The sequence below is a fragment of the Styela clava genome, chromosome 7 (assembly GCF_964204865.1).
Source record: "Styela clava chromosome 7, kaStyClav1.hap1.2, whole genome shotgun sequence".
Lineage (NCBI taxonomy): Eukaryota > Metazoa > Chordata > Ascidiacea > Stolidobranchia > Styelidae > Styela > Styela clava.
In genome coordinates, this window is record NC_135256.1 from 18,783,445 (window position 1) to 18,807,140 (window position 23,696).

At 34.2% G+C, this 23,696-nt stretch overlaps 2 protein-coding genes across 2 annotated transcripts; both read right to left on the reverse strand.

Moving 5' to 3' along the window:
* Nucleotides 1–4,997: 4,997 nt before the first annotated feature.
* On the reverse strand, nucleotides 4,998–14,690 carry LOC120328293 (uncharacterized). The gene is made up of 7 exons (XM_039394737.2): nucleotides 14,373–14,690; nucleotides 13,584–13,734; nucleotides 12,999–13,105; nucleotides 11,312–11,478; nucleotides 10,306–10,427; nucleotides 9,622–9,698; nucleotides 4,998–8,579 (listed from the first exon to the last, which is right to left on the reverse strand). Exons 1-7 carry the CDS (start codon nucleotides 14,490–14,492, stop codon nucleotides 8,151–8,153), a joined length of 1,173 nt encoding a protein of 390 aa, XP_039250671.2. The 5' UTR covers nucleotides 14,493–14,690; the 3' UTR covers nucleotides 4,998–8,150.
* A 439-nt stretch (nucleotides 14,691–15,129) lies between these two features.
* LOC120328294 (EF-hand domain-containing protein D2-like) lies at nucleotides 15,130–21,006 on the reverse strand. The gene is made up of 5 exons (XM_039394738.2): nucleotides 20,724–21,006; nucleotides 19,107–19,232; nucleotides 18,380–18,527; nucleotides 17,302–17,433; nucleotides 15,130–16,552 (listed from the first exon to the last, which is right to left on the reverse strand). Exons 1-5 carry the CDS (start codon nucleotides 20,888–20,890, stop codon nucleotides 16,421–16,423), a joined length of 705 nt encoding a protein of 234 aa, XP_039250672.1. The 5' UTR covers nucleotides 20,891–21,006; the 3' UTR covers nucleotides 15,130–16,420.
* Between the last annotated feature and the right edge of the window lie 2,690 nt (nucleotides 21,007–23,696).

Below are 23,696 nucleotides of genomic sequence, written 5' to 3' on the forward strand. Positions count from 1 at the left end.
GCTATAAAGCTCAATGCAACAACAAGTGTCACATTAAATATCATTTGTAATTTTTTCCCCAGTAAGACGACTTAAGTTCACGAGTCGTCGCAATGTTTCCTCGATATTAAATATCTGAAATTTCTGATCTGTGTAAAAAATGTGATTCATCAGCCATCCGTTCGGTTTTTAACTTTCCTGAGAAAACATGTGCGTCCCGCCAAGATTTGCAATCCTTAATTTTGGCCCGCGAGCGACAAAAGCTTGCCGACCCCTGGGCAATAGGCTTTGAATAGCCTACCTGATTCTAGAGCAGTGGTTCTCAACCTGTGGAAGATGTTCGAGTGGTACGCGAGCAGCTTTGAATTATTGCAACAATTAGTTTTTAAGTTGGCTAAAATATATCGACAACGCTTTATTTTCCATATATATGTATTCGCTGAACGGCCTTAATCAATGTTTCCCCGGGCATCAATTTCCTTGTTTATTTCCATAACCATTACTAATCAGCAAAAAGTCAACAATGAAGTAACAATTGCAATTTTTGCAGCCGCTCAGACACTCCTGCCGCTCAGACAGATATTCAAGTATCGTTGTAAAGTAAACATTGCCTCGTTTTTGTAGTTTTACGTGTTATTTGTCAGTTTTCAGTTGAGTTTCAAAAAAATAGTTGTGAATTAAATGTCATTATGTCTTCAAGGGAGCTTCAATTTAGTTGCTGAAATCAAAAACGAGTCTCGCAAATGCTGATGTTTTCATCAGCCATAGAATCATGTGCCGTTAAACATTTGAATCCTGGAGTGTAGGGTATGAATGAGTATCTGCAAATATGAAAGTAGTAACGAGGATAACAAGATGTTGTGGACCACGGCAGCCCACATGGTATAAGCTGCAACTTGAGCGACCGGACAGTACAAACTTCGAAGTGATCATTTGTTGAACGAGGTTGGAGTATGATTAGGGAGAAAATAAGATTCGCAGTTTAATTCTGTGTAATTTTCACGATAAGAGAAACGTTTGCGTCCATCCAGAAATAAAGTTGGCCCTCGCATATCAGTGGATATACTCATACAGAATCTCGTTTGGAGTGAAATGACAAAGCCGACTTTTTAAGGTCAGTGTGATATTTTTAATACGAGATACAAATTAATGGAGATTCGTGACGAAATATTTATTGACATGAATGAATTACATATGATGAAAACTTGTAATCGCTTAGTGAATTTTCATAAGCCAGCAAATGATAAAAATTAATAAAAACTTGATTTGATTATCTGCGTCACATATTATTGTTTTGGGCTGTGAGGCAGTAGTTTGCATGGACTTTAACATAATTTTTAGGCTGAAAGGGTCCTCCAAATTATAGGTCTTCTTTTAGTTACGTGGAGACCTCAGAGCAGGTTAGTTGAAATTTTTTTTTCTTGTTTCATGGTTTGGGATAGATCCATCACCGTGAATTCTACAGTGACCACCAACACATCGGCTAGTCATTGAAATACAACGGCACATATATATATGCTGATTTCAATTTTTATACTCAAAATGTATATAGACCGACAATTTAACAAAAGGACTGGTTACAATATCAGAAAAGCAGACAAAACCCACACAGAGTATAAAATCTGGTTAATTTGAGCCAAAATAAAAACAATGTATGTTTTATTTCACTTGAAAATATTATACGGAATGAGGTCCGACAAAGAGATTGAGTAAATTCCAACCTCGATTTGGTATCTTTCCTGTCATTTCTAATAATGCAACAATATTATTTGAAGATATTGGTATGTATATTTAAACGATTGCAGTGTTTGCCAAATGCAACCCCCATTAGAACTAGCATATACGGTATAAATTAAGAACACTGAAAGCTATAATTGCCTTTCACCGGATGTAAAGTTCCGAGTTCTCAGTACTAAGTCATCCACGGTCCCCAAAAACCTTCAAAAATTATAAAGAATCAGATTCGCCACAAAAAGATTCCCACTATAACCCATTTTTAACAGTGCAATATAATAAATTCTATGTACTAATGACTTTCACTTGAGAATGTTAATCACATATATATAATGAAACGTACAATACCTCAATTCGACTTTTAAAAGAGCAAAAACATGACAATTCACTAATCTATATATAAATGCAGCATCCATATTGAAAAACCGGTGTGATATTAAGTTCTAATCATTTACAAAACTCCTGGCGTACTTATAAATTATTATTAAAATTAAAATTTCACCACGAAATGAAAGTTTTCAATGTGCCTGTTATCTTGTCGCAATAAATGATCATAATTTTTTTTGCAATTTATCTCCACATTATGTGTAGAAGGGAATGTATTGACACAGCTATCTTTTATGAACCAGTGGGGTGATTTAAAATTTGGTGAATAAAATTGGTAGTCTTGGAAAATTGGAACTGCAAGTAAAAATAGGAATAGAAAATAAACAATGAAGTAAAAGAAGATGAATGAATGAATTTTGAGTAACATATTGTCGATACAATGCCATTTATTTTCAATACATTATAACAACATAGTATAAAATTTAAGCAATTAAATGAGCATTCATGCGTAAATTCATTTTTTCCTGGTTTGGTTTGATTAATGAAAGCAGAGCGAAGTTTCAACCCATTCCACAAAGACCACTGGCTTATTTGATGGAATATTCTTGACAAACAGACCTAATGATACCTTCGCGGGAATAGCGCTAAAGTCATAATATCATAATTTTTTCCCGTAGAAATCACAGTTGAAGGCAGTCTCAGAAACAACCAATACTTTATGTATAGTATTTATCCGAGGATAGTAGTATGATGATAAGAATGACAGTGAGATCTATATATTCGGCGAGGTATCTCCTTGCAAGTTAGTTTTCAAACTGATGAAACGCTGCTGTTAAACATTCTGTAGTTTCAATTCAATTGTGCTCAATTGCCAAGAACAGCGATATATATGTAAACTCAAAAGTCAGTTACATTTTTCAATAGACCCATCGACTTACATGAACATTGTTTTATCAGAAAGCGCTTTTTGAATAATGCAAGAAAGATTGACACCACCATTGATAAGAACCATGGGAATGAATTCTTGGGATATGATCGAAAGAAGTTTTTTTTCGGTTCGTTTTCAAAAAGTGATGAAATGAATGTCATTCGTGGGTCACTGTTACTTAACATTTGTTTAACAAAAACGTGATGAAACGCTGCTGTGAAACATTCTGAAGTTTCAATTCAATTGTGCTCAATTGCCAAGAACAGCGATATATATGTAAACTCGAATGTCAGTTACATTTTTCAATAGACTCATCGACCTACATGAACATTGTTTTATCAGAAAGCGCTTTTTGAATAATGCAAGAAAGATTGACACCACCATTGATAAGAACCATGGAAATGAATTCTTGGGATATGATCGAAAGAAGTTTTTTTTCGGTTCGTTTTCAAAAAGTGATGAAATGAATGTCATTCGTGGGTCACTGTTACTTAACATTTGTTTAACAAAAACGTGATGAAACGCTGCTGTGAAACATTCTGAAGTTTCAATTCAATTGTGCTCAATTGCCAAGAACAACGATATATATATTATGTAAACTCGAATATCAGTTACATTTTTCAATAGACCCAACGACTTACATGAACATTGTTTTATCAGGAAGCGCTTTTTGAATTGTGCAAGAAAGATTGACACCACTATTGATATGAACCCTGGGAATGAATTCTTGGGATATGATCGAAAAAAAAAATATTTCGGTTCGTTTTCAAAAAGTGATGAAATGAATGTCATTCGTGGGTCACTGTTATTTAACATTTGTTTAACAAAAACTTGCGAATTTTACTTTACTTTAAAATACGAATAATATCTATATATTTGACGTTCCCCAATAACCCTATACAAGAATCAGCTTTGAGACTTAAATAACATAGATATTCTTTCAAAAACCTAGCATGATAGAAGTTTAAGACATTGGCAAGGTAGATTGCAATGTTTGCCCCACACCGATACAATGCTCAATCGATACAATGCTCAATTGACTTGCTGACAGGTAGCTAAAAAATCTTGCACATATTTATTTTTTGTCACTATTGAAGAAATAAAAACTGTTTCATCACGGAACAAAAATTGTTTTTCAAAAGGTAGTGTCGATCGAACAAAACTGAAGTATAGGCCACCAATATGCGATACCAACACCCGTAAAGTATTGTCAATGTTCTGATAATTTTTCTCGGCTACTTTAAAACGCATCATACAGTCAATATGACTTCGACAAATAATATAAACCAAATATGTTAATTAATTTCCCATATTTATACATAAATATACATTCCTATTAAAATTTTCGATTAGGTTCTAATCATTTACAAAAACCTAACGAACTTGAGCATGAATGAATTATTGTCATTATTATTGATGAAAAACCAAATTCTTCAGTGATAGAAGTCTCCATTGTGTCGTCTGTTTGTGATATTATGATCATAACTGTTTTCTTTGTCAGAGTTGGACGAAACGCTACTACATCTACGTTTCCAAAGCGGGAGGACTTTATCTACAGAGAGGAATTTTGCTTTGTAATTGCTATAAAGTATTAATAATGTTTGTTTGTTTTCACGATTACTATAATACTTATTTATACGCACGTTATAATCTATTCAAATGAGGAAAGGAAAAATAGAAAAAAAAGCGGGCCGTTGCTTTACACATACTTCGTCTTTGTATATTATATATGACCCAAAAACGTTGATGTGGTTCAAGATTGGTAAATAAAATTGGTAGTCTAAGAAAAAGTAAAATCAAGGATAGCGATAAATAATAAACTACAAAATAAATATGCATATTTTAAAATACAATAACTTGTAATAAGAAATAAAACGGATCAATATAAATACAACAATTTCTAAATAGCATATTGTCAAAAGGGTAAATATAAAAGATATTCAACATATAATACGTAAGTACAACATATAATACGTAATTAAATGAGTATTCGGGTGTAGATTTTTTTTTCTTTTTTGGGGGGGGGGGGGGGGGGTATTCTGGCTATTTACGCCGGCGTATAATTATTGATTTTAACCCAGGTCACGAGGATCGTTGTTTTAATTAGTAAGAAATAGACACAACGTAATTGTGCGAAAAGTTGAAAATAATATCATTCTTTTATTGTAGAAATCACGGTGAATTGGGTCTCAGATATGAAAAATATTTATCGTAGTCATCCGAAAATAGTAGTATGATGATACGAATGACTGTGAGGTCTATCTGTGATTGTAGCTTGAACTAATGTTACGTGCCTAGCAAATGGAAACAGCCTCAGTTTCCAATCATCAATAGAAGCTATGACACAGATAGTTGCAATTAGGATTACAAATTCCATTACAAGCGTATCGGCAATTTTCAACCGCAGGTACAGTTGGGAAATTAAAGGGCCGAGGAGCATGGAAAGTATAGTAATTGCTGTAGCAATCAAAGACCGTTTAATTCGTTTCGTTAATCTCCTGGCATGCGCATTAAAATTGTTTCTAAATTTTCATAAAGGATAAACAAAAAGAAAAACTAGTGCTAATTCAGTAAGTGCCAAAAGTATATACGCAAAAACTGTTTGCAATCGCATAATAGATTCTGGAAGATATGCTTGAAATGCGCAACCTGTTAATGTATTGCTATACTTGCCTCGAGAGAGGCTCATGAGTAAACCCGTAAGCACACCAATGATCATAAATGCTAAGACAAGCCAACTCAATACTCGCATAAATTTGTTGCATAGTGGCTTTAGTAAATCCGACTTGTAAAATAGTCTCTGACGCATCCAGTAAATCAAAAACGGTATGAAGAGACAAATTGCGACTAAAACACGCTTCACATATCGCAGGTTTCTACATAGATCCACTTCATCGTCATAAGAATAACGTAATTCAACAGCATCAAGGCATCCGAGAACAACGAACAAAAACGTTATGATCAAGTATCTCATAACGTCAATGGCTATATGTTTCCTCATTCTTGAATATCGATCCTTCTGACGAATTCGATCCATGATCTCTCTGTTCTCCTTTTGTACTTTCCATTCATATATCAAAGTTACGACCAGGACATAGATGTTCAATAAAAATGTAAAAGACGCAAAAATCACAGCCGCCAGCCATTGTCTATATACTATGGCACTGTCGTAGAATAAATTGGTATCATTGGTCGAAAGATTTTTGTTACTTTGTAGAAACCACATATTGTAGAAACTCAGAAAACGTCTAAGCAAACTAATTTTTTTTAATATATACCCTTTGAAAACAAAATTAGGGTAAAAATAGTGCAGCGCCATTTCTCACAAAATGGCTTTTATTTTTATGTATTTATTTGGCTATATTTGTCGAGTGAAATTTCATACTCCATTCCAATGTTCCTCAATTTACTCTTATGTTTTCAAGTGCATGTTTATACTTGATACATCATCTAAAACTCCTGAACTAAATTCTGTAAAATTTTTGAAATAGCTTACGACAAGAATAAAAAGGCAACTTGCGTACAGACTCATGCTCCTACACGAGTTTTACAAATATTCTTATAAACAATTGCGGCCCTGTCCAATTTAGCGAAAAATTACAGACCATATTCCACACCCATTCCTCAACAGCAAGATATCACTAGTTCATTGCAGATTATCATTATTGATTCTAAACGCTTGAAAATATACAAAACTATTAGTGCACCAGGGAGCGTGGAGATTCTTCAGAAAATGTTTTTTTGATGTCTATTCAGTCTCTAACTGCTGAAAAGTTGAAATCGATTTGTATCATATATTGTTAAAGAAAGGGCTATTTTTTCGCTATGCCCAAATTTGGTATAGATTGTTTGGGTATTTCCTCAAAGCACTGACACCAAGTTTCAAGTGAGTAAAGCGTTGGTGCAGCGTTTAATCCTCCGTTTGTTAAAGCAAACTGCCAGATCAGTGAATTTTTTCAATAGATCCTTTGGCTCACTTAACACTGTGTCACAATCAGGAAACGTCATGGAGCAACATGCAAAAGAATCTCTCTCAGCGAATGATCAAGCACAAATTCTTCCTGGCCGTAATAAAAAGATAGAACAGTGGTTCTTTGTGGCTAAGCGTAATGTATCAGTTGCATACAAAATCTTGGAAATTTTACTTCAATAGAATAGAAAGCAATCAGGAAATATATGCGAACACTGAAATCAAGGGATTAACCGCAGTGGAGTGGAAGCCTAGGCAACCCATGTATGAAACCGATCATTCAATCCTTTGAATCAAATATGCATGACCGTAGAAACCTAAACCACTACTGCTCCTTAGCTGAGCACCGGATTTGGCGGAAAATGCGAATTAGCATGACGCGATTCCACGTGGTGGCGCAATATACGCAAAATATGGGTGAACTATCGATTTAGTATCTTTCATAAGATTCAGATAAAATTCGGAAAATAAATAAAATAAAAGTATTAGCTTTCTAGCGCTCTCTCCCATCTTTTCGTACTAAAATTTAAAGTCGATTGGTTCATAAGTTATGGAGAAAAGTCATTCCTTGACTACAACAACAGCATGGACAACCACAGCAGTTTTATAATTAATCCATAGGTGCAATGTTTCAAAAAATTTGAGTTAGTGGCGCCTTTGTCTTTTTTCGACAACCCTACACAAGATTCAAACTTGCGATCTAATATTTACAGTCTTCCATACATCTACATTCTTTATTGCTTATATCAAAATAAAATAATACGAGGTCCTTTTGTCTCTTAAATAAATAAAAATATATGAATTGAAAAATTATTCAACTGCGAGTACTTATATAACAATGTCAGTAATGAGCGTGGCTCAGCCCAGAGTTAAATGTACGCTTCGACTCCGAATACAGACATCCGTTTTTTTGCTTCAAGCAGGTGCTCGACCGCGCTAACACACTTGAGGTTTATGAAAACAGGGGGCATCAAATGTGACATAACAATAGAAAACTTCATAAGCGACGTTATTAAAATATGGGATCACGATGGTAATTTAAATTGCGAGTGCTTTTAAGTACGACAGTGCTGGACGTCTCATTATTAAAGAAAGATTCTCAATTTTGATTTCACGCTAAAAAATTGGAAAGCTAAAATACAAATTTGACATTGCAACAGCATTTAAAGTTCGTTTAAGTTAGTGTTTGTTCATAGTGACTCACAGTATTATTTACAATCCCTCAAGTAATGAAGAAAATTGATATTCACGAACAGGTTTAAACTTTTCAATTTTTTTCATTTTTGTTCTGTTCTTTGCTGATAAAAGTTCACTTCTCATATACACTAAATCTTGAAAACCAAACAACGCCAATCTGGCTCCTGCCCCGTATGTAGAATCAAACGTTCTTAACTCCTCTTCACGATATTCTAATAAAACTTTCGGGTCTTTCAGTAAACTTTTCTGTGGGTGAATGTGAAGAGCATAATTCTCTGATATATCATATGAAGAGTGAGAAATGCAAATTCGTCCATCTATCCAAGGGTTGGGCCGTTGCAGAGAAGTTTCTTCTACGTGTGACATAAGGTCTGGTCTCATTGAGTGTAAGCGAAACGGTAATTTGATGGAAAAATCAGCGTAGTGGATGCCGCGGATTTTATGCTAAAATAAAAAATGTAATATAGATGTATTGTAACACATGAAAAATATATGATTGTGAGGGTCAAATGGCTATCGCAATATGAAGTCACAAGAATTCATGTCATATGGATGTGTGTACTAATACGTCATAGAACTGTGTTCCAATGATTTATGAAAAATAAGATTTCTGGTAAATTTTGACTCCATGTCAAAATTAAAACTAATAGCCATCTTGTGACTTCTTCCATTTATTTCTACTAAAAAAGTGCATTACTTGCGAAGAAAAGCGATTTTTTGCAACAACAACAATTTTGTAAAAATGATCCATAGGTCTACATTAGTGAGCGGCAAACTGTGGGCCGTCTAGCATTTTCTAGTGCTCCAAAGAAGTTATGGCAGTGATACACAAAAATTCTATAAACCCAACATTACATATAAATTTTAACCATATCGAAGTTCATACATCAAACGATCATGGATTACGTTCATTTCGACGAAAGGAATTAAATGTCCTTTTATTACGTGGTTAAGTTTAAAGAAAATTTCAGGAAAATCGTTGGACCATGAAACCTTTTTATTTCACTATTTGTGCCTAACTTAAAAAACTTACCCGACCACTGGTCTAGTTCGAGTCCAATGAAATATCAATTAGCCACTTAAAGTTATTCCAGTATACTCGCTATTTTTTGTGGCGCTCCAGAAGTGTGTGTACCAATATGGAGCCAATGGTGGTAACTAATTTTGTTCGTCTACTTTACATCAAGTTGTGTGAAGGGACTGAAGCCTATGGGCAAGGGGTATATTCAGTTGACTAACACAAACATTTCCCGAACTCGTAATAGAACTAAAATAAGGGAAATCGGAATAAAATTATAGCCCAACCTTAACCTGGTACACACACTACGGGAGTACGATTTTGGTTATACATATGTATTTATATCGGAAACCATAGGCTCTGATTCTAATGCCAGCTTCAACTCTCTTCATTAATTAACAGGTATATATATCAATAATCAGTATTGATGAAGCACGCAAAGCAATTCGATAAAGTTACAGTACTCACTTGGTCATATTTATTGAAATAACTCATCCATTCTTTAATAAATGATGAATCAGGTTCCGATAACATGACTCCGTTACCTGAAAGTATGAGAATTAAGTTGACTCAAAGATTGAAATCAGCCACAAAAGCTCACGTCGCATATATGGATTCAAGAATAAACATGCATACATATTGTACCAGAAATGTTAAATCTATTTCAGAAGATTATATAATATATCATAGAACTATTTGATTGTGTTTTTATACATACAGGAGCTTGTAAAGTTATTAGTGGACACGAAATGGACCTATGTATCAATTTATTATTATTGTTCTTGTTGGTATTTTTCCTTTTTGTTGTTATGAGAAAAATCATTTCTCTCATTAATTAATAACGGGTCAATTGCTTTGCAATTTCCAGTGATTGAAGATTGTATTTTTCGCTAGATGGGTATTACTGTACTTTTACTTATTTCAAAGCTTCCCGTGGGCTGCATGTGATTCATTTTTTACTTCGAATAGATGACCCCTTGAACAATAATACAAATTATTTGTAGCTGTTCGTCAACCTTGGTTGGTCTTCGTGTCCATGTATTCAAGCAACACTCTCTTTTAGACATTTAGCGATGCAAAGCGGTAAATTATTGTCGATGAAACACTCTTATATTATCATGTAACATCCTATACCCGACAAAAGTTACTTACTGAGAGAATACTCTGTTGATCGCCCGATAGTGAAAGGATATTTCCTCAACGGGTTAAACGACTTTAGTATTATGACGTCAGAGTCTAGGTAAATTCCTCCGTATTTGAGCAAAATCTGCATTCTGAAAATTAAATGGTCATTGTAGTAAGTAATGGAAAAGTTTAATGTACGCAGCGTATAAATTTCCAAATTTAAGTGATAAACTTTTGTCGGTGCTCCCGAAGTATGCAAACCAAGATGGCGTACATCGGAACGTAACATGGGTAACAGGTTAGGGTTAGGCTATAATTTTTTTCCAATTTTCCTTATTTTAGTCCCATTATCAGTTTGAAGACTAGCCAGGAGGCTCCCGTAGTATTTTTACCTAAAATTATGGCCTAACCCTAACCTAGTACACATATTACATTCCCATGTCCGCCATCTTGGTTCGCATAGTTCGGGAGCCCCCTTTTGTCTTCATTTTTTTGCTGTGGTTATGCTGTGGCAAACCAGGTTTCCTGAGTTCAATCTCACTCAATCAAAAACTACATGGCAAAACTTGCTCTTACATATTTGATTCTGATCTACTTTGCGCGAATCAAAATATTCACAAATAGGTAAACGAGAATATCGGTCGAAGACCGAAGACTTATCGATCGAAACTGCGGTTTCGATTCATGACTCTATACCAGTGACAACGCGTTTCCCATCACTAATTAATTAATACCTCGCTAATTATACGACATCCAAAATCAATAGGCTTCTGGTCCGAGATATGATGAATGCACATGCAAAATTTGGAGCAGATTCAACCTCGCTTTCGTGAGATATCGCGTCCATCTAACAGACAAACAAATACCTATCAACATACTTACCGATCAAGATCGATAAGTAATCAAGATCGATAAGTGATAAGGGCTTGTTTACGGGGCAGAAACCTTGAATGTTTAAGGAAGTTATACGGAATGTAATTGTATTAGATAGAGTAATTTGTAGCAAATTCAATTTCACAGATGATGGTTCTACCTGGCAACATCGGTTTGGTGCAATACGTCTGATATTTCTTTGTTATGAATCGACGTGGGTGCTTCCATTTTGACCAAAGTAATGCAAGGAATTTCTTTTTCGACTCTTTTCCAGTATTCTCCTCCTGGCTTGGAACCGTTGATATGAAACATAATAGCATCTGGATGCTAAATATTAATTTGCAAAGGTCATGTTGGTTATTACATTAAATAAAAACATGAATACTATTTTCCATATTCTAAGTTAGGGGTGTGCAACCTTTAATACAAGCAACTGGGCAACTACGAATGACTGGGTGAAACCGCGGGCAGCACCTTGATTTAATTAACATAGGGTTTCTGGTGGTCAGTGGTTGCAAGTAAAAAAATTTGGTTATTGATCTTTTGACATGCGTTGTTCACTTCGCATAAGCGTGCTTTTGGGGCACTGTGACGTTATAGACATAGCTAATTATTTGACTAGGCCTTGCAATGCATAGGGATTCGATTTACTCGTACGTACCAGATTAAACTAAATAAAAAACTCGTTTTGCGGCCAGCCCACCATTCAAAATTGGCACTTATCCGCGAGACGCACAATATTTCTTCGTGGGCCGCATTTGGCCCGCAGGTCGCAGTTTTCACACCCCTATTCTAAGTTATTAAGGTTATATATGAAGCCAAATTTAAAAATCTCCAACATCTATGCGATCTTGCATTCGAAAATAATTGTAATTGAAAAAACATACATTAAAATGCATACTTTTAAATAAATTACTGCTTCTAATCTTAAAAATACTTCGATCGCAAATTCACCGATATTGTATTTTGCCCCTATTGATATCCATAAATTAATATTTCCATGTTCAAGGAATAGTTGGAATTGGAATTACCGTTCCGAGAAATTGAGATATTTCCTAGGGTGACCAAACGTCCTCCTTTTGGAGGATTTCTCCTCCCTTTTCGTTAAAAAAATTGCGTCCTCCGAGGACGCTCTAAAATGTCAACATCCTCCTTTTTTCACGGGATTAAATATTTAAAATTCTCTTACATTATCAAAAGCTTTGGATATGTCAAGAAATATCCAAAGTCAGTAGAGACTTGTAGTTATCATTATACACATGACAAGCGATGTGATAGCATGTAGACGGGTTTACTCTAATTAAATGCACACTTGTTATGCTTACTCGTTTACTACGTAAAATCGTTTTGTTTCGCAATTAGGTTTTACGCCATTTCACCTCGTATTTCGCAATTTATGAAAATTTGGATTTGGAAAGAAAATGACGCCAATATGCCCAGTTTTACGATTTTGAAAAAAATAACCCAGCAATGTTGACAACGATTAAAGGAACTGCCAAATACTCATGGTCTAAGAACAAATCAATCGATTGTCCTGCATATTTTTTGGTACAACAAAAATGCGTTATTTCATTGTCGTTACTTCGTTTATTGTCACTTCTATATTTAATTCTAGGGAATTTAGTAGATATATTATAATGTAATCTCATGCACAGATGAAATGTGGTTCTACCAAACAATGTGTCCTCCTTTTAGGGTTTGGAAATAGGGTCACCCTATATTTCCACCTTTAACACACTCAGACATTTTCCATTGCAAATTCGAATACGTTTTGAAATCCCTCTCTGTGCTGGCAATGGTAATATAAAAAAGCATAAAATACCAAAAAATATATATAACACACTTACTTGATTTGCTGCAGCAGATCGCACTGAGAGATAATGATAATACTTGAGATTCATTTCACCAAACCAAACGTAATGAACTATGTTTGGAACTTTATATTCGAGGGCATCTGAAGGTGAAATTTAAAAACGCTTAAAATCGAATTTGTCACTCTTCTCAAATAGTCAAATTCTAAAATCATGAAAAATGATGATGAGGCAAATATAATTTTATTATAGGACACAATGTTGACCTATGGATCGTTTTGTTATTATGTTGTTTTGGGTAGGGAGTCAACCTACGAAACTTTTTGCTATTATGTTGTAGTTGTAATTTTCGCAAGCATTTCTTTTTTCTTCTTTTCACTTTGCTTACTGGACTTGTATTTGTTGCTCAAAGGTGACATCATGACATCATCAAAATGACATCATCAAAATTCACGATTGCCCACCTTGTGGCGTTTGCTGCTATCTGATGGCCAGGAGAAGAATGCGGTCGGTACTGGTAGTCTGCTGTGAAAGATTACCTGTACTACTTCGTTTTGGTCTTCATGTCTATTAAGCACTGTTCTTTTTTTGTGTTGTAAAAAACGTTTAAAATATATATACCTTGTTCTGATTTTCCGCAAGCTGTACTGCTGAAAGGTAGAGAATCGTTGCAAATATAGAAGGTATTGAATTCACCAGTCTTGTAGCACGAAGCTTTTGTCGCAATATTTTCTTTGGAGGAATTTTCATTTTCAAATATTATTCTTGTTTTCTGTTGGTAAAACAATTTTGAATGTAGGGATTAAAAGTAATACAATCTCTCTGTTTTCAGTTTTTTTTTTTAATTTACTGCAAACTTCGAGGATACTTATGGAATAAATAATTGAATGAGGATTATAATTAATATCTCAAACTAGTTTCGCTGCAATGCAGAATTAACGAGTTATAAATACCCGGTATGTAACCAGGCATACGACACGCGACTCAGATTAGTGATTTAAAAATTTTAAATCATTGGCGTTTAAATCGAACAGCATAGAATGTAACGTTATAATTTGCTGAAAGTAAACAAACATAGAAAAACGTGTTGTTTTGTTTTTATACCAGAGCGACCAAAATAAAATTGATTGATTGATATGCCCAAAATATTTTCAACAATACAAGTTTGAAAAACGAATCCAAATTCAGTTTCTGTACTATCAAAATGCTACAAGAAGAGAACTTAGGACGCGGTCGTTATCAATAGCAAAGGTTTTTAGAATTTAACCTATTATAATCTAGCGCTATTCTTCGTCATATCCGATTATTATGATGCATAGAAGGAATGATTTCAGGCGTTAAATAATCTACCAAATACATATAGAACTTGATATTTGCTTAGTAAACTGCCTTTAAAAATAAATCACTTACCAGACCAACAACCTGATTAAACACCGAAGATCCCGTTTGTATGCATGCTCTTAGGTCATATAGTGAGATGAAAATCAGTCCAACAGGTAAAACAATAAGAATTCTGTGTTTCCGTAACATTTAAGTTGTCATTAAGACAAGCTCATGAACTAATACTGTCAGGATAAATATAAAAGATAATATAGTACGTGAAAGCTGCGCTTGGGATCATTCTGAGCTTGGATGAAAACGTCCGCCAGTCCGTGTATCCACATAATTTCTAACAATCAAAAGACTTACCGGTACTTGCTATGTACAATTTGATGAAAATATAGGTATTAGTCAACGCACTTATTTTTCCACTAGCAGTTATAAACTACCAAAAAGTTACAGACATTGCAAGCAAAAGTGGATCAACCATTACCGATGTATAATAGCTGGTACTGCTACCGTTGCGTTGTAGATTGCCCCGGGGCACGGATTCTATAAATTCCAGCAAAGTACGTTACGTCACGATTCAGCAAGCGCGGAGGAGCGTCGGAATATACTGCCTGGTTTAACGGCCACATATAATCACGCGAAACATATATGTATAGGAATTAAATCTGAATTATTTGCTTGCAAAATTACCTCCGAATCTTAAATAAAATACCCCCGTCTCAGAATCCAAGCTGCAAACGTTTGTCTAAAGTTTTATAGTCATAGTAATATCACCAAATCCGCTTGATCGTCCATTATGCTCGACTAGAGATGCTTCCGCGAAAATTGACTACTGACGTATTTGATATAACTTTATTAGCTTTGGATATTCGGTGTCAAAACAAGCAGCAAAATATATATACTAACACATATGATTATGAGACAAAACAAAATTATAAAAAGAACATAACAAACATAAAATAGGGCAGTTAATGCAAATCACTGAAAAATAGGCACACTATCGATCGGTTGACAGCGGAATCAAATTTGTTACTTAAACAAAGGTAAACAAAACTAACTGAAATTTTCTTTGGTGTGTTATGTACAATACTAAAGGGCAACATTACACAATATAGCACAAACATTCGGCTTGCTTCAGAGATAATTTCTACTATTTATGCAAAATCAATTTTCTACCAAAAATTAGTTACACCAAAAACATACATACTTCACATATAGAAAATTCCCAAAGCCTGATATGCATTGAGGCTGCGAATCAAACATGTGCAAAACACATGTCTGAAAAATGAAAATAAATTACTTGCTGATATACACATAAAATTATCCATAAAAAGCTAGCGACAATACCATTAAAATAAAAACACTTGATAAGACCTGGCGGAATTCCAATACTAAACAAATATAATATCAATATTATAATACCACTTCTCGATTAAAACCATATGCATAAGAAGTAAGAAAACATGAAAAAGGCATGTCTATTTACAAACACTAAAAACTAGGGAAAAGCTACTCCAACAAATCTTTGCTAAAATTGGAAAAATATTTGAGTCTTAGAACAAATGAATCAAATGACAAAATACTAACTTTTCAAACAGTAAAGCTTGCATTTTCCTAAAATTTTAGCATTTCAAATAATGGCTGCGAATGAAAATTTATAAAGACCAAAAAAAAGAAATGTCTAATTAAATTTCAACAGTAGCCTGTGATTCAGAAATTAGATTAAGAAGGAAAATGATAGTTGGGTTTGCATGGGGTGATAATGATCAAGTAATACATTGTTACAGAGTTTATATGTGAAACTGGAGCAACTCGACATTTCAAATTTTGATTTCAATTTTTTCCGAAACATACGAATTTGATAAATTAACGAAAATGCTAATTGACGACTGATAGGTAACTATGTTTAAATTATACATCTAGCACTAGGAAGTTTTCGAATATAAGGATCACTATACATTTAAGAAGTGTTTTATAAGTAAATAAAAAGAAGCATTGGTTGTATAAATCAACCTAAAAGTTTATCCCCTGCATTTATTTCTGTTGAAGAGTTGATATATTTTGGATCTCTCTATTTTTCTATTACATTTCAGTTAAGATACAAATTGCTGATTTTAGAAAGATAGAAACTACTGGAAGACGCTAGCCTTTGCCTTGAACTCAGCCCTCCGTACTTTCTTCAGTTCTGCCTCCTGCCTCCTTTCCTCTTGCTCTTTCTTAATTTCTTCTTCAAATTTGTTTGATTGAGATAATTGCTGAACCTGGAGGATGAAAATGTTGACAAAATAATTTTTGATACAAGGGATACTGTAATATGTTGTATTGATTTGTACATTTTGTTTACTTGCCGCCTCAGACCCGCATGTAGCACAGTTGACACACGGATGCTTAACAAGATAGTATCAAAATGATAAATGAGAATAACATATTATCCTCTCAGAAAATATCAGATATATTCATATGCTTTCATTAGAGCTACTCATGCTTTCATTTTGCCCACCTAGACTGGCGGGCCTTGTAAGTGTGACATAAAAAAGTTTTATTTTACATTTCATGAACAATATTTTGCAGTGTCATAAAAGAAAAATTGGAAACGATAAGCCTCGTGCCAAAATAAAATTTAATCGCAATCTCAACAAATTCCTTGAGCTATTATTATTAGCGGTAACATCAAAATTTGATTTTAGTTTGGTCGTGGCAGCATCAGGGGGCCAAGGTTGAATTGGCCCGCTGGCTGTAGTTTGCCCATGTCAGGCATAGAAATCTAATATCTGATTATCCTGACAAGCCCTGAAAAGTGTATGGTGTGGTTAACCATATGATAGAGACATCTTATAATTATCCTCCGCCCCCGGAATATATATGATAATCCTATCCTGTTTTATGATGTGTGGCACATTATGTTTGTGTAGAATTGACTGCATTGGGAATAACCAGAATTTGACATGGCACATTTGTTGCAGTCAAGATGGGGTGGTTGGATCAGATAGTACCGTACATAATAACCCACCTTTGCTTCAAAAAAATTCTTGGCACCTCCGACTCCTTCCTCTGACACGTTTATCTCATCACAGTCAGCAATACTCTTCAGTCCATCAATTTGTAACTCATTGTTAGATGCTTTACGGAATATGAGAAGAAACTGAAAAAAATTGTATTTCTTAGGAAAGTCTTCTTTTATCGCACAATTACAGTGTGGTTTTTAATTTGAAATATAAACACAAAATGGACCAGATGATTAGTTCAAATCCGTTATTCAGATCAGAGCTAATTTATATATCTCATGAGCAATCTGTGGCCTTAGGTATGCAAATCACTAACATTTTCATTCCGATGATCCTCTCTACCTTCCTGGAATATTTTTACATCAATATTCTTACAATTGAGCCATTATATAAGATCATCATAGTCTGACATATCTCACTCAACTTTGCGACAAACTGCAAAGCTTGACACTTGCTTTAACCCATTCCTGCATTTATTATTCATGTAACAAACATTAATATTCATAACGAATTTTTCACATAGCCTCCAGATTGCATGCATTTGTAAATAAGGCTTCATTTTTGAAAAGATCATTTAAATGAATTTCAGAGAATTGTTTTACATACTAATTGTACATAGAATTGTATTAAATACTAAATTCTCTCCTTATGTGTAGAATTTAACAACGATGACTAATGTGAGGCTGTAATTTGCTATATGATTAAGCTTTCCCCATCCCTGAGACAGCTCAAGCTTTTAGAAAGAACAGGAAAAGGAAGGGTGGAGGTGTGAAACAATAAAAATCCAAATACCTGGATAGCTCAGTATTCCAGAATTATTTTAACTATGAATAATAGTCTTAGTGGAATTTTTTCACAGCAAAATCAAGATGAATAATAAATTTTATAGTAAAAAAGGTTTTCCTATGAACATAACAAACAAATTATTTTAAATAGCATTTTTGAATACCTTTATTTATTTCGAATATAAATCAAATTTGATTCTTACATGTTTAGACTAAATAATTGTTTTTTATTAAATTGTTGTACACAATCACAACAAATATGAAAAAACACAAAAATTATTCTTTTTTCATCCCTCACCTCTCGAAAACTCATTTTACTGTCATAATCTTCATCAACTTCTTTTATCATTGCTTTTAATCCTAAATGAGTTTGGGGAGCATCGAGTTTTTCCATCATGTATTTTAATTCCATCAAATCAATAAAACCATCTCTGCCAGTGTCATACCTATTGGAAAATATTGAAATTCATTCAAATTATAAATTGCAAGTCATTTTACAGTAATAATTTTTTTCAATCGTTTTACAGTAATTGAGATTAAATAACTAATCTCCACGGAATTCAAAATATCTTCTTGCAAAAAATGAATAGCTACAAAATTTACCTAGGTAAAAATTATGAATAATTTTGCTATTCAATTCGTAAAACCCCATCAACCAAAATTGCCTTTACATTTGAATTCTGGTTAGGGATCTCCAAATCAATATCAAAATTTGGATAATAGCCTACTTTACAAAATATAATTTAAAAATATGGAATTTCAAATATATCTTAACTTGCAGATTTTTAAGAGAGAATTGATGTAACAAATCAATGTTTATTTAAAATGACTTGATTGAAACTACCGGTATGTGAAAATTAAGCACAATTTGGCTCGGTTATCAAAGTTCAACAGTGATCAAGAAGTCTTTTTCAAGAATATATCACATGTTATTCTCTAAAACGAGTTTTCTATGATTGTCATAATTTAGCAATTAATAAAATCTAAACACTAAACTTATATGACCAATCTATAAAATTTTTTACTTTTTGAACATTTTTTCGTATTCTTTGATTTGTTTTCTTGTGAATTCCTTGAATTCAGTATATACATTACAGACTTTCATAGAAGGCACCTCTCCTGATTCGATTCCATCGTTAATATTTGCTTGTCTAAAAAAAAATTTCACTCTGAGGATGTAATAATTTGAAATATACTACCGGTACCTAATTTTCTATTCCAATGAACATCATATCTTAGATTACTTCAATAATATAACCACAATATTTAAAATAGAGTATTCATCTAGATAAGGGATGTGCAAAATATTTTGTCGATGGGCCATAATAACCAACCAGAAGTGTAGCAGAGCCACACAAAAAATTTAGTAATTTCAATTCGGGAAAGGCAAGAGAATAGGATGCGGCTGTTGCTTAGCCTTGCAGTATTGAAGACACATGGCAAAAAGATAGAAGATTTAACGCAGCAACAATAGCAAAGAACAATATGTATGCCTATTTTACCCATGTGAGCGAATTTTTGAACATAAACTGTCAGATTAGGATTTATGCTTGGTGGGTAAATATCAGAGTGTTGACAAGGGCCACAGTAAATGGATTGGTGGATCGGGTTATGGCCCATGGGCCCTGTTGCACACCCCTTATCTAGATGACACTGACTTAAGATACAGAGATTTGCAGATGATCATCAAAACAATGTTTCCATGAGTATAAATGGTCAAAATTGAGAGAGACTGGACATTATCGCATCCATTAAATCCAAACAAATAGACCTTTTTATGGTATTTACCATATGAGAATCAAGTAATACAAAATGGAAACTTTAATTTGAACAGAATTAAGAATCAAGGCTGTTTAAAGAGAATATCTGAATAAATATCGAAAATAGGACACTTTCTCATTACAATCCAATATGGACTATATGTGAGACACTACAATAATATTATTAAGTCGTCTTATCAAGTTTTGCTTTTTTAGGATTGATATGAAATCTTATCACAGTTGAATCAATTAGGCTACTCAAAAAGCTTATTAATCACATTACTCAAGTGGAATAATGTGCAAGTTTATGATTATTCAAAATTTTAAAAAGTAGTTAAGCATTGCTAAATACTAAAAAAACAATGGAGGAAAGTAAATTTGGAAGCAAATTTGCATCATATTTGCTACTGCCTCTTCTATTTAGTACACTATTCAAAATTTGAGATACAAATTGGACAGGCCTACTTGCCTCAGAGCCAAATTGCCCACCAGATTTTAATATAATACATTTTAGCTTGAAAGGAAATCGGTCAATAGAACACCACAGTCATCAATTTCCTGATATAGCAGTGTGTTACTAAATATCATGCAGAAATTGCACTTTGATAATACAGTAACAATAAAATAATAAAGTTCAATAGTATCCGTATCATATGGCACATTGATAACTACCATACTATATGGCTCAAGGTGTGGCAGAACATACTTGGAACATAGTTTTTGATGTTATTAATTACAATACTATTAACATATATCGGGTATCACCCTTCAACGGAAAACTATCAAACTGTAGCTGACTTGATACACAATTAGACAAAACGGCAAGATATTCACAGAAATAAGTGTTATATATGAGGTCGTACAGTAAATAACAAAACATACCTATTCAGTTTATTGGCGAGTTCGGGGAGCGCAGCATCAACTTCCGATTTGTCGCCTTCATTTGTTTGATAACCTTTCACAACTACGTTCTCTGTAGGTGCTGGCTCTTCACCTTCATTTATTTTATTCCGACGGTTTAAAATATTGGATAATTCTGAATCAGCCATGTCGTCAGACCTTTGTGCGTATAGTTATTACGACAATAAAATTATAAATTTTAAAGTTATACAGAGTCCGTAGTCCAAAAGCCAATATAAGACAATCTAAACAACAAGTTAATTAAATTTGGTCAAAAATATTCAACATCAAAATACTGTACTACTAAAATAACTACTGAAATATTGAAAAATAAGCATATATCTAACTACAATGCTAGGGGTCTCGTGTAGTTCCGTACCCCAAGTACTTATAATGGGCAATAACGATTTTTGCACATGTCAATCCTAACCCCTACTTGACCCAATGCTAGCAGTATTACTCGACGGCGCGCCTTCCTGAAATCGACAAAAATGATCTTTGCCCAAGCGGATCCGATTACAACCCATTTTACATGTGCAAATACGGAATGCGACATATGCTCACTCTCGAACCTAATCACTCCCACGCTACTTTCTCCCAATTTGAAAACGTTTTAAGCGAAGCAAATATCAGACAGTATCGAGAAATTCGAAAAAAATCGTCGTTGGCGAAGGACAGTCGGACGGTAAAAGTCGTCTCTGGCAAGTTACTTGTCGCGATATGTGACTCGTTTGTTATCATTTACAAATTAAAGTTACGTCGACTTACGTTCGTGCATGCGTACGAACAGCGCAAATACTGTAAGCTTTCCATTTAAACTGTCAAATGTGACTGTAGTCGCATAGGATTGATGTGCTCATTCGAAATCCCTACATGCGCCCTAAATTATACAGCGGTTATGTGGATAGTCCCGTGCGAATAAACATACACGGCCTCGCTAATTCCTAACTAATACAGATTAACCATTTGTTTACTTCAACGTTAAGCTATTATCGGCGAATGTCTCTTATCTATTTTCAATCTTTTCGTGTACTCTGTAACAACTTCTAATTAGAGCGCCAAATTATTTCCTGATCGGAGGAAATAATACCTAATTTCAAAGGCGATATTACCCTTTTAATACGAAACAGAAGCAATATCAAACACAGATAAAGTGTCTTAAAGAGTACGTGTTTTAAACTCGTATTCGTCTTTTTGAGCTTAAAATGCCTTGATGGTATACATATATTGCTTGCCAATACAACAACCAGTCGTATATACGAAACAGGTTGCCTATTGCGCTGTTATTTATGTGTCAGATAACCGTAAGCATACCGCCTACTGAGTGTTTACTTTCGTGATACGTGAATGACGCGATAACCGGAAAAGGCCAAAAAATGTGTACAAACTAGCCCATATAACCTTACTGCGTCATGTAACAGAACAATCGATGTTCTAGTATTTTTGTGAAATAACTTATTTCATCTTCCAATAATACGGCCATGCGCCAACAACGTTAGCAGAATTTATTCTTTCTACGTACGTAAAAGATCATAAAAATATTAAACTCAAAGTAAATGAAATGTACATATATAACAAAAATTGACGAGATAACTTCAGCGCGAAATAATCGTATGCTTCTGAATATTCCTGCAAGAAATATTTCGGCTTTCACACTTCTATATACCTTTTTTTTTAATTCTAAAAACATTCAGCATGGTATTATATATACTAAACGTGTCTTCCTTACTTTTGACTTAACTGAATACTACTGAACTTTACTTTCCGGCGCTCAATACACGCGAAAATTTTACTGATTGCATTTCATCTGCTACCTCGAAGCTACTCGGGGCGGATATGTCAATATTTTCGACAATTTGAAGTAACTAATAATTAACAGAAGAGGGCCGTGCGTAGCTATTTAATCAGAATACAGTGAAAAAGTTTTAAATTTCTTCAAAGATTTGCTATTTACTCGCTATTCGCGGACAGACAATAAGCTATTTTACAATGTCAGCTCACACAGGGCTGACGTGACTTTATTCCATTTCTCACTGACTGCCGGACCGCGGGCACTAGACAGATACAACCATGGCGCTTACTCTACACACAAACGCAACCAAACAGCCAAGCGAATGGTTGGTTTAGAAGTTGCGGCGTGATTGTGAGATCAATTTTTAATAACGTGCGGTGTCATAGCTATTGGCAGAGTATTAGTGGTATTGCGTAATGCGAACGGTATGCCGTCATGATAAACGCCGTGTGGGCTTTTCCGTATATTATACTGATGTCTAATTTTGGCTGTAGAGTGACTTCCAACTGTTCTGCTTGGTTGGTCGCCCACGAAACACATTCAGATACAATCTCAGATGATTTACCAGAGCTTTCTTGAAACATTTGATATCCAAAAGCTTTTAACTGTCTTGCGGTTGAAATATTTGTATACAGAAAAAACAGCTTAACCACCTCACCAATTAAGGCAATTATACATGGAGTAAAGTAACAGGTAATGCGACTTCACTCTAAATAAATATTCTTTCCATATAGTCTTACTAATTGGAGGCTGCCCGGTACGTTTAAAGTGGGTCCCCGCGAGACTGTCAACGCTACATTAAGATATGATAATGAAAGTAAACGAAACCATAGACAGGGTAAGTCGAAACTGAAGTCAGTTTCTATCAGAGACTGTGATGAGAATATCGATTCCCCTCACAGCCATCAATTGAAATGACAAAACAGCCCACGGCTACAATTAAAATTCCGGAAAAAATCAATTTTATTAATTAAGGATTTAAAAGTATCAAAACAGATGATCGATCTCGCCAGTGCTAAAGAGCAAAAGTCAAGGCGTCATTTGATAGTGTAAGATTATCTGCACATTAAATAACATGACACTCGCCATGAATTACAGTTTTATTTTTGTCAAATATCACGAATGTGAATAACTGAATAATAATTCTAAGATATAAACACCAT